The sequence below is a fragment of the Podarcis raffonei genome, chromosome Z (genome assembly GCF_027172205.1).
Source record: "Podarcis raffonei isolate rPodRaf1 chromosome Z, rPodRaf1.pri, whole genome shotgun sequence".
NCBI lineage: Eukaryota > Metazoa > Chordata > Lepidosauria > Squamata > Lacertidae > Podarcis > Podarcis raffonei.
Genome location: NC_070621.1, coordinates 4,485,903 through 4,501,897, shown reverse-complemented (window position 1 = coordinate 4,501,897; position 15,995 = coordinate 4,485,903). Strand labels below are relative to the sequence as shown.

At 44.5% G+C, this 15,995-nt stretch overlaps 1 protein-coding gene across 5 annotated transcripts in view; it reads left to right on the top strand.

The window, feature by feature from the left end:
• The window catches only part of AK1 (adenylate kinase 1), a 54,553-nt gene extending 39,502 nt beyond the window's left edge, over positions 1–15,051 (top strand). For 4 of the 5 annotated variants that reach the window (XM_053374016.1, XM_053374015.1, XM_053374018.1 and 1 more), the window contains 5 exons: positions 2,268–2,303; positions 3,515–3,678; positions 4,631–4,747; positions 5,666–5,857; positions 14,622–15,051. In XM_053374016.1, the coding sequence (XP_053229991.1) occupies positions 2,268–2,303; positions 3,515–3,678; positions 4,631–4,747; positions 5,666–5,857; positions 14,622–14,690 (578 nt within the window). In that variant the 3' untranslated portion in view covers positions 14,691–15,051. Of the gene's footprint in view, positions 1–1,716; positions 1,953–2,267; positions 2,304–3,514; positions 3,679–4,630; positions 4,748–5,665; positions 5,858–14,621 lie in introns of those variants that run through there. The other variant, XM_053374017.1, reaches the window with a different exon arrangement.
• Positions 15,052–15,995: the final 944 nt, after the last annotated feature.

Genomic DNA, 15,995 nt, shown 5'->3' with positions numbered 1-15,995 from the left:
TCTTCCAACGTTAAGACTAGATCATCTGCGAAGGCTCTTAACTTAAATTCTTTTCGTCCCACCTTAATGCCTCTGACTTCTGATGATTCTCTTAGCTTCTTATTCAAGACCTCTAGGACTGTAATAAATAGCAAGGGAGACAAAGGGCATCCCTGCCTAGTACCTTTAGTTATCTCAAAGTTATGTGATATGTTATTAATTATTAACTTTGCTTTTTGGTTTTTTTTTTATTCTGGGCTTTAGGGCTACAGAGACGCAAGTTCAAATCCCCACTGAGCCAAAAAAACTCACAGAGGCTAGTCATTCTCTCTAAGTCTGGACCTACCTCAGAGGGCTGTTGTGATGATACACTAGGAGGACAGAGGAAAAACCGTGTACGCTGCCCTGAGTTCTTTGGAGGAAAGACAGCATAAAAATTAGAACATCAGAATAGCGTCTTGTTTTCCACGGTGGACAACCTGATGCATCTGGGAAGCCCTATTCTTGCTCTGGTTCCCCAACAAGCTGGTTTTCAGAAGCATGCTGCGTCTAGGTGCGATTCCTTCATTGCAGAGGGTTGGACTAGATGACCCTTGGTGTTCCCTTCCACCCCTACGATTCTATAATTCTGTAATGATGGAGGGAGGCCTGTATCACCCACCTTTCAGCTTCACTGAGTTGACTTCACAGGGTTCTGGCATTATGAGAGAGGGAGAAGAAGCTCTCTGCACCACGAGCAATTCTGTATAGCTCTATCATGCCTCACTCTTACTAGTGTGGTATAGCAGGTATGACTAGGACCTGGGAGACCTGGGTTCAAATCCCCGCTCACTGGGTCGCCTTGGGCCAGTCACGGTACTCTCAACCTATCCTACCTTGCCGGGTTGTTGTGAGGTGAAATTAGAACTTTGTATGCCACCTGGAGCTCCTTGGAGGAAAGGAGGGATATAAATGCAACAAAACAAACAAGCACGCAAGCCCCTAACCATCGAAACCTGCCCTTGAGGGGGAGTTTCTCCAATTCTCTTTGCTCAGTCTCACACCATCTTACATTATTACTAATTTTGGCAAGAGCCTCTCTTGGATTCTGAGTGCAGATTGGAGTTGAAAAAGATTCATAGTAAGACGGCCTCCTCCATTTAGATTTAAATTATATTCAGATTTTAAGACTTGTGCACTGTAACTGGTACTTTAGTGAGCTGTGAATGCAGTAGGTCCTTCTTGTGTTGGTTTCTGTTGTAAAAGTTCTGTTTTCTACTACCCGAAACAAGCTTCCCACAGCTAGTGCTGCTGGGGGTTTAGACTATAAAGAATCCACTCTCCCCATCTTTCTGGATTTTATTTTGCCTCACTTCAAGTTGCTTCCTCTTCCTGTAACTGGAATACATCTGATAAATTTTTCAAACGAGTTCAAGATTCCTCCAGCTTCTCTCAAGAGTCAAATTTGAATTGTGCTGAGGAGAGGCGCTCAAAGCAACAGATCATCTTACAGTAACATGGAGCAGTGCATGAGGTCCCTTCAAACTCTATGATCCTATGACTCTATGATTCTATGACTCTGTGTCCTCCTGGGCTGGATCCAGGCTCTGTTTGCAAAAAGGAGCACATCTGGAGTCCTCCACCCGTATTGGATTATTGGTCCCCTGCAGATGCTGCATGAAACAATTGAGCTCTGGCATCTACTGGCCCTTAGCAACGGTCTCCATGGCAACCTGTGTTGGACTCTGAGCCACCAGGCCTCCCTAAAAAGCCCAGCCTAAGCCCAGCCCAGCCCCAGCTGTGGAGGGCAGGGTGCCCAGAGGCTCATGGACAAAAAATGTACTAAGCAGGAAAAGAGAGGCTTTCTGGGGGGCGGGAACAAGGAGGAAGGACAGGACGGGAATCAAAGCAGCAAAAAGGAGCTACCAGTTTTGCAGGGAAGATGGGTGCCCAGTGCTCCTGTGTGGAAGATCCCATAGTTAAAGCTGGAAAAGGTAATCCTGGGAGGGAAGGCAGCAATCTTTGCATCTGATGGCCTTAGGGCTTGTCTGAAATCCTTTGAAAGCTGGCTTGTGTTCACTTTGCCCAAAAGCAAAGGCTGAATGCCTTCCATTTGGCAAGGGGCTGGGGTGGAGAGCAGCAGCAATAGCACGTGTGTGTGTGTGTGTGTGTGTGTGTGTGTGTGTGTGTGTGAATCAGCACTTGCTTTCTGCTGAATATCTCTCCCTGGGCGGGCATCTGGTAAATGTCCACAAGTGCTTCCCTCCCAGAGCTTAACGTTGTCTTGTTCCTTCTTTTCCCCCTCCCAGAAAAATTGAAAAACCACAAGATCATCTTTGTAGTTGGTAAGTATAGGAGAAGTTGCTGGTCAGCCTGATGCAGAAATAGATCTCTCTCATCCAGCTCATAGATTTCCAAACAAACAGGAGCAGGACCATTAATAAAAGTGAGGAACTTACCACTGAAGGGTTGGCTGGGGTATGTTAAGGAAGGATCTGGGGCATGGATAGGCAAATTAAGGCCCGGGGGCCATATCCGGCCCAATCGCCTTCTAAATCCCGCCTGCAGACGGTCCAGCGTGTTTTTACATGAGTAGAAAGTGTCCTTTTATTTAAAATGCATCTCTGGGTTATTTGTGGGGCCTGCCTGGTGTTTTTACATGAGTAGAATGTGTGCTTTTATTTAAAATGCATCTCTGGGTTATTTGTGGGGCATAGGAATTTGTTCATTCTCTACCCCAAATATAGTCTGGCCCCCCACGAGGTCTGAGGAACAGTGGACCAGCCCCCTGCTGTAAAAGTCTGTTGACCCCTGATCTGGGGCATGTTAAAATCCCAAGGAAGAGTAAAAGCAATAACAAGCATAGGATTCCTGGTGCCCCCCCCAGCTGTTCAGGCTTCAATCTTTCCAGGGATCCTCAGCCTACCTCTCCCCAGTAGGCAGTCACAGTTGGAGTAGGGGTAGGGGAGTTTGCATTTAAAGGTGAACCTGCCTAACCCACACTTTCAGAAACAGTAGCACGAAACAAAACACAGCAGAGCTTTAAAACTCATTCTTATTCAAGTTTTGCAATGCAGTTCTCCTGCCAAGTAATGTGTTACAAAAATGCACATACACTCTGGGTGTGGGGGGGGAAGCGTCCATTAAATTGTGTATATTAGTAAAAGTGACATATATATTTGCATTATGCTAGGGGGCACTGCTTTGCAAAATTGCGTTTGTTTTGAAAATTTGCATACAAAAATATGTTTATGAGGAGAAATTCACATAATGCTGATGAATTTTCATGAGGTTCTTTTTTTTTTTTTTTTGCAAACTGGTGTGGCCATGTGGCAAAAGATTGGAAAAAGAGAAGCAGGGAGGAGGATGGGGGGGTATATAATTCGTTGGTTCTGCCTCTTGTTGTCTCTGGCTGCACCTGCCATTCCCTCCACCTCATCCGTCCCAGTGGGTACCAGGCGCCACTGCCTGAGAAGGTTTCATGATCTACCACTCCCTCCCTCAGCCATTTCTCTTCCTAGACTGTGTGGCAGAAATGTCTTGTGTTGTGTTGCAGGTGGGCCTGGCTCAGGAAAGGGGACACAGTGCGAGAGGATTGTTCAGAAGTATGGTTACACCCACCTATCCACTGGCGACCTCCTGAGAGCAGAGGTCAGCTCTGGCTCAGACAGGGGGAAGAAACTGTCGGCCATCATGGAGAAGGGAGAGTTAGTCCCACTGGTGAGTTTATGGTGGGAATAAATGGGGTTTGTTCTGCCTTCAATGCTCTTCTTAGAATTGTAGAGTTGGAAGGGACACCAACGTTCTCTTCCAACCCTCTGCAGTGATCTCCACTAAAGCATCCCTCTGCTTAAAAACCTCCAAAGAAGGAGAGTCCACAATCTCCTTTCTTGAAACTTGAAGCCCTTGGTTTGGGTCCTACCCTCCAGAGCAGGAGAAAGCAAGCTTCCTTCATCTTCCATGTCACAGCGCGTTAGATATTTGAAGATGGCTATCCTATCTCTTCTCAGTCTCCTCTTTACCAGGCTAAACATACCCAATTTCCTCAACCGTTCCTCATAAGGCTTGGTTTCCAGACCCTTGATCATCTTGGTCAGCCTCCTCTTCATGACTTGGCTCTCCCTTTTTTTCTACCTAGTTAAGATCTTCCCTCTACCAGTCTTCCACCTTTCTTTTCTAATTAAATAGTTTTTATTGTGTTATATACACATATGTAATAACAAACCCATAACATAACATTCCCCATAACATAACATTCGCCTCCACCACCACCACCTCCAGAGCAGGTATCAGGTTATACAGTAACATAATTGATTCTTATTCATCCATACAAATTATCCAAACATTCATGCCCTACCCAGCCACTCTGGGCAGCTTCCAACGCATATAAAAACATGATATAGCATCAAACTTTAAACACTTCCTGATACAGGGATGTTTTCAGATGTCTTCTAAAAGGAAGTCTGTATGGATCTGAAATGAATCACAGAATCATAAAGTTGGAAGGGACCTCAGAGGCCATTGACTCTGGCGTCACCTACTGTTGCCCTCCTGCTTTGCCAGGTTCCAGCCACTGCTGGGGCACCTCTAGGTCTCCTGATCAAAGGCCCCCAGAGTTTGCAGAGTGCTCCTGTGGTGTTAACTTCATGGCATTTCCCTTCTCTGCTCACAGGACACCGTCCTGGACATGCTGAGGGACGCCATGGTGGCCAAGGCAGACACCTCCAAGGGTTACCTGATTGACGGCTACCCCCGGGAAGTGAAGCAGGGCGAGGAGTTCGAGAAGAAGGTAAGAGTGGAGTGGGTGGGATGAGTTTGGGAAGGGCTGAACCGGAGGATGATTGACCCAACCAGAGTGGGGTGGATGGAAAGAGAGAACCTTTATTCTGGTTGGAACCCTAAACATTCAGGATTATGAAGAGGAATGGTGTGGGGAGATATTTGCTACGGATTTTGATTTGAACCTACGTGGTTTGCACTTTCTGAAATGACATGCAAACTGAAATGCAGCTATCCTTCAATTTTTGAACTTTTCCAGGCGTTGCAATGCAGTTTTCCAGCCCAAGAGTGTGTACAGTGGTGTGTGTATTCGGGGAAAGTGAGCTTCCCGCTTGTGCATCAGTGGTGATGGTTTGGAAGCAGTATTCTTTTGAGCGTTTCCTGCCTGGGATTCCCTGAGACAGCACAAGATGGCAGCATTGTTCCCCTAGCCTGGCCTAAGCTTGGCAAATAACTGCTGGTTTATTCTACATTCCTAGAAGCCTGGGCAGATAAGACTTGAGCACAGATTGAAAAAACCTGGACAAGGTGATTAGTAGCTTGGTGTCCAAGCCCACTCTCCCCAGGTGGAGCTCCCAGATTGAATCTCCAGCCATTTCCAGTGTTGTGGACTGTGACCTGAAAGACCAGGGTTCAAATTCCCACTCAGCCATGAAACTCATGGGGTGAACTTGGGCCAGTCATTGCCTCTCATCCCAACCTACCTTACAAAGTTGTTGTGAGGATTAAATGAGGGTAGAGAACCATGTACTGAACTTTGAGTTAGACCAGGCCTTGTGGAGCCTGTGGCCTTCCAGATGTTGCTTAGCTGCTGTGCTGCTGGGACTGGAGAATTTAGGCCGGCGCAGTTAGCATTTCCTTCTTCTCTTTCTCTTCCTCTCCCCCATCCCCAAACTCCCTGACCCCTCCATATTGCCTCCCTGCTCAGATCGCACCCCCAACATTGCTGCTCTACGTGGACGCTGGCAAGGAAACAATGGTGAAGCGCCTGCTGAAGCGCGGGGAGACGAGCGGACGAGTCGACGACAACGAGGAGACAATCAAGAAGCGGCTGGAGACGTACTACAAGGCCACTGAACCTGTCATTGCCTTCTACGAGAAAAGGGGCATTGTCCGTAAGGTACGTCCCATCTGTCTCCCTCCGCTCCCAAGGACATAGGATGCAGGAGAGCAAGTGCTGCAAAATGGCCACCACTTCTCCAAGTTGGCCACTCTACTTGTGGGTGATGAACTTGGTTTGTCCAAATAATTTTTCTGGGGGTGGGATGATTTGTTTGTTCAACAGTTCCAGCTTGAGGAGGCACCATGAGCTGCAATGGCGTCTTTTTCTCTCTCTCTCTCTTTTTTTTTTTTAGCTCAGAAACAGCAGAGCTTCTCTCTATTTCTCTCTGTCTCTCTTTGGGCAACTTGGCCACCAATTTGCTTTCCCTGGAACAGGATTTCCAGTAGCCGGGGGTAGGGAGGGTGGGAGCTTCCATGTTCCACAATACTCCCCTTTCCCATGAAAGACAGAAGCTAGAATTAAATAAAATGGATGCAGGCTGGCTTGATTTGCATCATTTTTGCAGGTTGCAGCTTTTAGAGGGAATGGAGGTGGTATGGGTATATGGAACCCCTGAACTGGGCCCCAGTTTGCACTTACTTAGGCTTAGTAAACCTCTAGAGCAGGCATAGGCAAACTCTCGCCCTCCAGATGTTTGGGACTACAATTCCCACCATCCCTAGCTAACAGGACCAGTGGTCAGGGATGATGGGAATTGTAGTCCCAAACATCTGGAGGGCTGGAGTTTGCCTATCCCTGCTCTAGACTGTCAGTATTTTGTGAGGGGGAATTCAAGCGGGTTTATATTAGGCAGTCCTCACATCATTTTGCTTTGTCAGTGGTCCTGCAACGCTTTCCCCAAGGTGGCTGCATGATTTGAACCTGGCTCCCTTGCCCTACAGCACGACAAAAGTGGGACAAAAAATAATAATGAACTGGACCATTTGTGCTATGAAAAGTTACAGGATTTCAGCAGGAAGTTGCAGGATGTTTACAGTATGGAAACAAAGCAGCATGTGCACCCCAAAATGTCTGCAGGTACAAACAGCATTGAAAGCCAGATGCCATCATGAGCACAAATAATCCTGAATGAACAATGGAAAGGGTTTTTTCTGTCTAACTATAGAGCAAGCTTTGTGCAAGCCAATCAGGATGGATGCTGGATAAACGGGTTTTCTGGAGGAGCCCTTCCTTTCAGCAGGGGGCGGTCAGGTTCTGGTTCATTTTAAAGTGAGGGCGAGGGGGAGTTCAGTCACAACATGGGATGCCTCACTGTGTCTCTTGAAGATGTCCTGGCTTCATTCGTAACTCCAAAGGAAGTGTCTACCAGGCCTCCAGATGCTTGGCATAGCAAGGCAGTGAGTAATCCACAGGCCCCACAGGACGGAAGAGGGGGCGCCAGGCTGATGGAGACAGTGTGAGGATTTAGGGGCAGAAGTGGACATAGAAAAGAGGAAGCTGTGCTTGGGCGGGGAGGAAGGTAACTCCCAAGATTCATAGCACTTTGGCACAGAGAGCTGTGGTTGCGTTTGGTGCCTTGTGCTGGAATCCTCCCTGAGAAGAGCAGCTCAAGGAGATGTCAGACTTCTTGCTAGTGTTATTTATTACATTTGTTAGTTGCTTTATACAGAAAGCAACAAGAATGAAGTAAAATGCAAACAGGCAAGTTTAGCGAGAAGCCAGGTTCAAAACATGGCTTATGCCCAAAAATCAAGGGGAGTGTCGTTTGTTTTGGAGGCTGAGGGTTGTTAGCCACAGAGCTGGAAATCCCCTGCACTGTTAACAAACTACACTTCCCAGAATTCCTTGGAGGAAGCCATGACTGTTGAATGTGACATAAGAACACCTTGAATATTTTTTAAAAAATATTTTTCATTGGTTTTAGAAATATTTTCATGCATGACACCATATAAACAAAGATAGATAAATAAAACATTTTGCTTCATAAGCCCGTGACTTCCCTCCTCCCTGACCGATGGCTTTCAAACCTGTTCTCTATATACTGCATTTTCCTATATTTCTTAAATCATAATCATTTTAACCTTGCAAAACTTCCAGTAACCCTACTAGCAATGTTAGTTCTTTACCATTGTCTTTCAAATATAACATAAATTTATTCCAGTCTTTCAAAAAAGTCTGATCCTTATGGTTCCAAAATTTTCCCGTCACTTTCGCCAATTTGGCATAGTCCAGTAATTTCATCTGCCACTCTTCTTTCATTGGTAAATCTTCCTCTTTCAATCTTTGGGCTAATAACATACTCACTGCAGTTGTTGCATATAAGAACAGTGTTTTATCCTACTTATATATTTCTCTACCTACTATACCTAATAGGAAGGCTTCTGGGTTTTTTTGTAAACGTGCAAGTAGATAAATAGGTACCGCTTTATAGCGGGAAGGTAAACGGCGTTTCCGTGTGCTGCGCTGGTGCTGGCTCACCAGAGCAGCTTTGTCACGCTGGCCACGTGACCCGGAAGTGTCTGTGGACAGCGCTGGCTCCCGGCCTCTAGAGTGAGATGAGCGCACAACCCTAGAGTCTGTCAAGACTGGCCCGAACGGGCAGGGGTACCTTTACCTTTATATTACTACTTTGAATATTTAGAAGGCTTGAGGAAAGCAATGCAAGGCGAGGGCTTAAATATCCTTTCTTTTTCTTTTTTTTAATTAATTTTTTATTAGTTTTCACATTTCTATATATCTTTACATTAACCATTTCACATATCCAAAAATAAAAATAAATAAAAGGTTCCTTTGAACCATCAGACTTCCCTCCCTCCCTCCATGGGTTCTTATAATACAAAATTATCTTCATCCTTTTAAATTATCCAACTACTAATTGTTCCTTTAAGAAAGACCATATAGTAAATTTCACATTATGAGCATCTTAACATTCCTGCCAGTGACTTTAAATGTTTACAGTGGTCCTTTAGATGGTGTAAAAATTTATTCCAGTATTTTTCAAATACTTGATCTTCCTGGTTTCGGATCTTTCCTGTCAATTTCACCATCTCCGCATAGTTCATCAGTTTCGTCTGCCATTCTTCTTTCGATGGTACCTCTTCTTTTTTCCAATTGTGGGCTAGCAATACTCTCGCTGGTGTTGTTGTATACATAAATAGTCATTTATTTTCTCTAGGTATCTCTTCACCTACTATACCTGACAAAAAGGCCTCTCATTTTTTAACAAATGTCTTTTTAAACATTTACTTTAATTCATTGTAAATCATCTCCCAGAACGTCTTTACCTTATTACAAGCCCACCACACATGGTAAAAAGTACCTTCCTTCTCCTTACATATCCAACATAATTTTAAACTCACTTTATATATCTTTGCAATTTTACTTGGTGTAAGGTACCAACGATAAATCATTTTCATATAATTTTCTTTCAACGAACAGCATGCAGGGAAGTTGATTTCTTCTCTCCATTGCTTCTCCCAAGATTTCTTTTCAATATTATACCCAAAATCCCTAGCCCAATGTATCATTACAGCTTTAACTTCCTCATCCTTTGTATGCTATTCCAACAATAATTTGTACATTTTTGATAATACTTTCACGTTATTGTGCAACAGGTCTATTTCAAACCTTTGATCTTATTGTATCAAACCCATTTCTTTTATCTGTCTTAAAAATACCATTTACCTGGTGGTATTGTAACTAATACGTCATAAATTCTTTTACGTCTTCAATTTTTTCCCAGTTTTAACTGGTCTTCTGCCTCTATTAACAAATCCCTAGAGGTGGCCCAATTTCTTTTCATATTTAACCTTTTTAACTGAAATCACAAGGGTGAGAGCCACCAAGGTGTTTTCCGTTCCAGTAAATTTTTATATCTATTCCATACCTTTCTTATTATGTGGTTCAGGAATCCTTTGCGTACTTTTACTTTCTCATACCATAAATATGCATGCCACCCAAATCTGTTGTCATAACTTTCCAGATCTAGTAAATTCATATTTTTCAACAATATCCAATCCTGTAGCAAGCAAAGACAGAAAACCTCATAATATAAGATCTGGCAGGGAGAAGCCACCTCTTATATTTAAGTTATATATATATAAAACTTACATTTTATTCTTGGCTTCTTCCCTTTCCAGATAAATCTAGATACTACTTTTTGCCATTCCCTGAAGTGTCCCAGCCTGCTCACCACAGGGATTGATTGAAATAAAAACAACATTTTCGGTAGCACATTTATTTTCACAGCAGAAATCCTTCCCCAAAATGATAATTTCATCCTTCCCCACACCTCCAAATCCCTCTTTATTTCTTTCCACACAGGTATGTAATTGTCCTTAAATATATAATTTTGGCACTTAACCATACCCCTAAATATTTGGTCTTTGGGATTTATTTCTGCGATCTCTTGAAGCCTTTCTTTCAATTGTACAGTCATATTTTTTGATCAACATTTTCGTTTTTACTTTATTAAGTCTGAAACCAGCTACGTGTCCAAATTCCTGAATTATTTCCAGTGCTTTTGGTACACTGGATAAAGGATATTCTACTGTTCTTACTGGGACGCGGGTGGTGCTGTGGGTAAAAGCCTCAGTGCCTAGGGCTTGCCGATCAAAAGGTCGGCGGTTCGAATCCCCGCGGCGGGGTGCGCTCCCGTTGCTCGGTCCCAGCGCCTGCCAACCTAGCAGTACAAAAGCATGTCAAAGTGCAAGTAGATAAATAGGGACCGCTTACTGGCGGGAAGGTAAACGGCGTTTCCGTGTGCTGCGCTGGCTCGCCAGATGCAGCTTTGTCACGCTGGCCACGTGACCTGGAAGTGTCTCCGGACAGCGCTGGCCCCCGGCCTCTTGAGTGAGATGGGCGCACAACCCTAGAGTCTGTCAAGACTGGCCCGTACGGGCAGGGGTACCTATACCTTTACCTTTACTGTTCTTACTAAATCGTCTATAAAAGCTTTCAATTTATATTCTTTCTGCCCCACCCTGATTCCTTTTACACCTTCATCTGATCTAATAGCTCTCACCAGAACTTCTAAAACAGTAATAAATAATAAAGGTGACAGAGAACATCCCTGGCTCGTTCCCTTTGTAATTTCACATTTTTCAGTTATAACATTATTAACAATCAGCATGGCTTTCTGTTCAGAGTATATAGCTCCTAGATGTAGGAAGGATTGCCCTACATCCATCATCTCTAAGTTTCCCCCCATAAAATTCCATAAAATGTTGTCAAAGGCCTTTTCTGCATCAATAAACATCATTCCTGGTATCCAAATATTCTCTTATGTCTATTATATTCTTCATATTATCTTTCATTTGTTGACCAGGAAGAAAACCCGCTTGATCATTATGAATAATGTCTTTTAGTACATCTTTTAATCTATTTGCTAATAGATTAGATTGGCAAAAAGTTTATAATCATTGTTCAGTGTCTTGTTTTGGAATTAATGAAATGTAGGCATCTTTCTATGAATTTGGTAGTTTTCCTTTATTCATTATATTATATATATTATCTTATTATGATATATCATCAACATCCTTCAATGGTAATGCAAGCTGAACTTTTAGTTTTTTATAATATTTCGCTGTAAGTTCATCTGGGCGATTTGCCTAATTTGGAATGTCCTTTTGCTGATTGAACCTCCATCATTGCAATTGGTGTGTTCAACTGATCCTTCTTTTCTTTTGGAATCTTTGGTAGTTTATTCTGCCTTAGATATTCCTCAATTTTTTTCTCAGTCTTCTTTTCCAGCCGTATACAAGTCCTGGTAAAATCTCCAAAAAAAAAAAAAATTCCTAAAGGGGCTAGATATCCTTTCAAGCTGCTACTCTGGTCAAAATTAGAGTCCTCCGATGCTACTTTAAAAAGTCTGTGTGTGTGTGTGTGTGTGTGTGTGAGAGAGAGAGAGAGAGAGAGAGAGAGAGAGAGAGAAGTAGTGAGAAACTTAGCTTTAAAAAGAGTTTTGGAAAGATGGCTTTACAAGAGGTTTAGACAAATTCATGGGGAATAAGGCTTTCCACAGCTACAGAGGCAGTATGCCTCTGAACACGAGTTGATGGGAGTCGGAGGAGGGAAGAGCACTGTTGCACTCTGGCCCTGACTTCTTGGGATTTTGTTGGCCACTGTCAGAACAGGATGATAGACCAGAGGGGCCTGTGGGCTGATCCAGCATCCAGATCTCTTGAGTGGCATATCTTTTTTTTACTACGTACCCAGGACACATGGGCAGCATGAAGCCAGGGCTTATGCTTGCTCTCTACTAAAAAGTAATAATAATAATAATAATAATAATAATGGAAATTCTGCACATATGCACCTCCCTAACCCCAAAGCTGCAACCTGTATAAATCATGCAAATCAAGGTAACATGGATCCATTTATTTAATTCTGCTTCTGGTTTTCATGGACAAAAGCAAAGAGCATGGCAGTCAACCTTTGGCCACTGGAAATTCTGCTAAGAGGCAGAGTGTCCTCTGGCTTCTGAGACACCCATAAACCATTGCAAGTGTTGAAGCTTACTTTTGCGTGATTAAGGACTAGAAACTTTAAATTTTAAAAAGCAAGGACAAAATCTGGACTTCTTCAACTAGTACCATACTGTTCAGAGGAAGCGCAGCCCCACTGCCCAAGTTTAGTCATTATCTGAAGAGTATCCCTGCCTCCAGGTCTGGTCCTGACCAGAAGGATACAGGTATCAACAAGGGTGTCCCGCATGAGCTTAAGGTGCTGCTGTGCAATGCCAGGTCAAAGATTCATAAGACCACTGCCATCCATAATTTGATCATGGATGGAGAAGTTGACCTGGCAGGTGCTCTTGCTCCTTCTTGACTACCAGATTTTTCTTATGCACAGCAGCCCAGGGCATGTGAGCGGGGGTGGGGTGGGGTTGCAGAGATTTTTAGGAAGTCATTAGTTATCATCAGGTGTCCTATTAGGGAGACCCAGTTTTCTGAGTGCATGTCTAGAAATTTGCCAATAGGTGCAGTACAGCATTCCTATTGGTGGACCTACCTCCCTGCTGCACCCACTGGCAGAGGAAGAGGAGTGCGGGGGGAGCGCACCACCCCCGGCAGCGCAATCCTGATGAGGTGCCATCATGGCTGCCTCCCCGCCTGCGCTGGGTGCCACGCCCCCGAAGGCGGCGCACTACACCCCCAGGACATGTGCCACGCCCCTGCAGGCGGCACGCCACGCCCCCGGGATACATGTCAGCCCCTCCCCTGCCTGCTCTCCGCCCCCCCCTCCGGTGCTGGAGCATGAAGCTCCACCACTGGCTGCACCAAGGATTCCCTTCCTGAGTTGCTTTGTGCCGTGACAAATGTTCTCCTGGATACACCAGGAGCACTACCTGGTACAACTAGCCTTCTCTGTAACCCCTTCTGCAGGGAGGTGGGACCGATTCAAATGGTCCTCCCCCACTACTTAATGGATCCAAATGGCTTCCAGAGAGCAATATGGGATGTATTATCCCATGTTGATGGCTTTTTAGCTGATTCCCTGGTGGTCTGCTGGAATGCGGAGTTAACCAGCGATTGCATGGAGCCCGAACAGCCCCGTGGTTTCCCCTGAAGCTGAGGACAATGAAACAATTGCTGAGACAGCTAGAGCGCCTGTGGCAGAAAACTCATTCTCAATTGGAATAGACACTGGTTAAAGCTCAACGTTGAGCCTACCAAGTGGTGATAGTGACACAAAGAGGACCTTCTTTGCTGCCTCTGTGGCATCTGCAGGAAACAGCAGCAGCAGATTTTTTCAGGTGGTTTGCAATCTAACAGAACCACCTCCACCATTGGGGCCTGGTGAGGACCCCAAGATCTCTTGCAATGATTTTGCGAAGTTTTTTGCAGATAAAATCGCTCAGATTTGGAAAGAGGTAGACTGCATCATGGTAGCAGGGTCAGGGTGGGAAAGTGCCAGAGCTCTATCTAGTTAGGTTGTATGGGATCAACTTCAACCTGTTACCTCTGAGGACGTAGAGAGGCTGCTTAGACAAGTGAAACTGACCACCTGTCTCCTTGATGGGGAGGGGAGGACAAGCCCTGCTTGTGACACCCTGACAATTTCCCTTATTTAATTTTTTAATAGTTTTCTTTGTCTGTCACCTCCCCGCCTTTCACTGTGTAAAATCTAGCCTTATGAATTGTTCTGGAGGACATGAACACTTGCTTGCTGTTTTGGGACTTTTTAATGATGGCCCTGATAGAGGTATTGTCGGACGGTGGGTTTTGGATCTTTTCTTATGGACCCACCTGGTTACTGGCTTCCTTTGCTTTTTGGGCACACACACAGACGTTGCACATGAATCTGTATTGGAGACTTAGTGATGCACACATGCTGTCCTGTGCACTGGCAAAACACCCCTTCCTACAATTCTCTGGGCCAGGGATGGAGCACCTCCAGATATTGTTGGACTCCAGTTCCTATCATCTCTGCACATTGGCCATGGCAGTGGGGGTTGCTGGGAGTCAGCGTCCAGCAACATCTGGAGGGGGCACAGGTGTTTTCTCCTTGTAGTCTATACAAATGCATCAAGTGGTTTTATTTTTATGGGGTTCTTGCCATGACTAGGATGCAAAAAATAAATAAAATCAAAGTGGGTTGGTGGGCTCTGCTTTATTATATACCTGCCCTCCACCCTAAGGTCCCAAGGCAGGTTGCAACATTAAAAAGCAATACTGAGAACAGTTTAAAACAATTTTTACCATCACAAAATTAAGGTGGGTGCATAGTAGAATGGCTTAGAATTGCTGGTGATGCTGTCAGCTGTGCGGTGGGGGGGGGGATGTTAAGGTTTTGCTCAAAGTGTGATGATAGTGTTTTGTACTAGCAGCAAGGCTTTGGCTGCCCCAAATTGCTAAATGCATCTCCCTTCTCTCCTCAGCTTAATGCCGAAGGCTCAGTGGACGAAGTGTTCCAACAGGTCTGCACTCACCTGGATACCCTGAAGTAAAAGCGCAGGCAAGAGCACCTGTTGGTCTCCACCCCCACCCTCCCCCTTCCCCACAGCTCCCTCCTCTCTCACTCTTTCCCCACTTCCCCACCACCAGTGAATCTCCCGTTCCTGATGCCTCTCCCCCTTCCCACTCAATCTTGCCTCAGATCCATGCAGAGGAGCCCCCTCTTTGCCTCCCCACGTGAGCCTCTCTAGTCCCCCTCCTCTCGCCTGCTTCATCTCCGATTTCATCTCTGGGGTTGTGACAGCGGAAGTGGTGTTATCCTGTTTTCGTGGACGGAGCCTCGTTGGAGGAAATTTCAAGGACATTATGTTTGGCTCCCTAACCTTCTCTCCAAAGTAAAGTTCACTTTCATGAGCTGAGATGTTTTTTTTTTTATCTTTTACCCCCTTCCCCCCTTCTTCTTCTTTAACAGGAAAAGCTCTCATGTTATGTTCAGAGGTTGATTAAGGGCAGGAAACTGCATGTTTATCCCACTGCAGAGTATCCAGAGAAGGAGATCTTATTTTCTCTGGATGAGTGGCATGTAAAATGAGGCTGCAAAGGGGACATTCTCTGATCCTAGTAATTTAGTGGAATGTCAGAGAAAAGCTAAGGCTGGGTCATGATCTTTTAAAAACCCAGAGCCTGCTTTGAAAATGCAGCTAGAGTTTCACCCTATAATGCAGGATAACAGCACCTGTCTGTTGCAAATATAAACACAAATATTAGTCAAAATAACTTGTCACATGGAAGGTTGAACATAAGAACTTAAAGTGCTTGACTTGCAACATGTGGCAGTGGATGGTTATAACATGCTTTCTACCTATTGTTTGAGATAACCATCTTTAGTGAAGACCAACACTTTATAATGCTCTGAAACGATTGGCTGATGTTACTCATCAATGACAGGAGAGGTGCTGCTGATAACTGGGAATCTCTCTTCATCCTTTGAAATGTAACCCAATAAATCACTTTGTAAAAATACGTAATTAGGGGAAACTGCATACAAAATGTGTGTATTGGGATAAATTTGCACTAAAATGCTGATGAATTTTTGATGGGGGCTTTAATTTTAAAACTTGCAAACTGATATGATGTGAAAATGAATTTGCAATGTGGTAGAGGCAGGGAATGAGAACCCAAGAGAAGCAAAAGTGGCAGATTTTCCCATCCCTATTTAGTTTGCAGATGCATCCTCTGAATGCCATATTTCTGCTTCTGCAAGGAAAGCTGCTTCACCCCAGGGCAAGAAACCCCTGTGATTTTTCTGTGGTTACTTGATATCAGGACTTTTTTTCCCCAGCCAGAACTTACCAGAA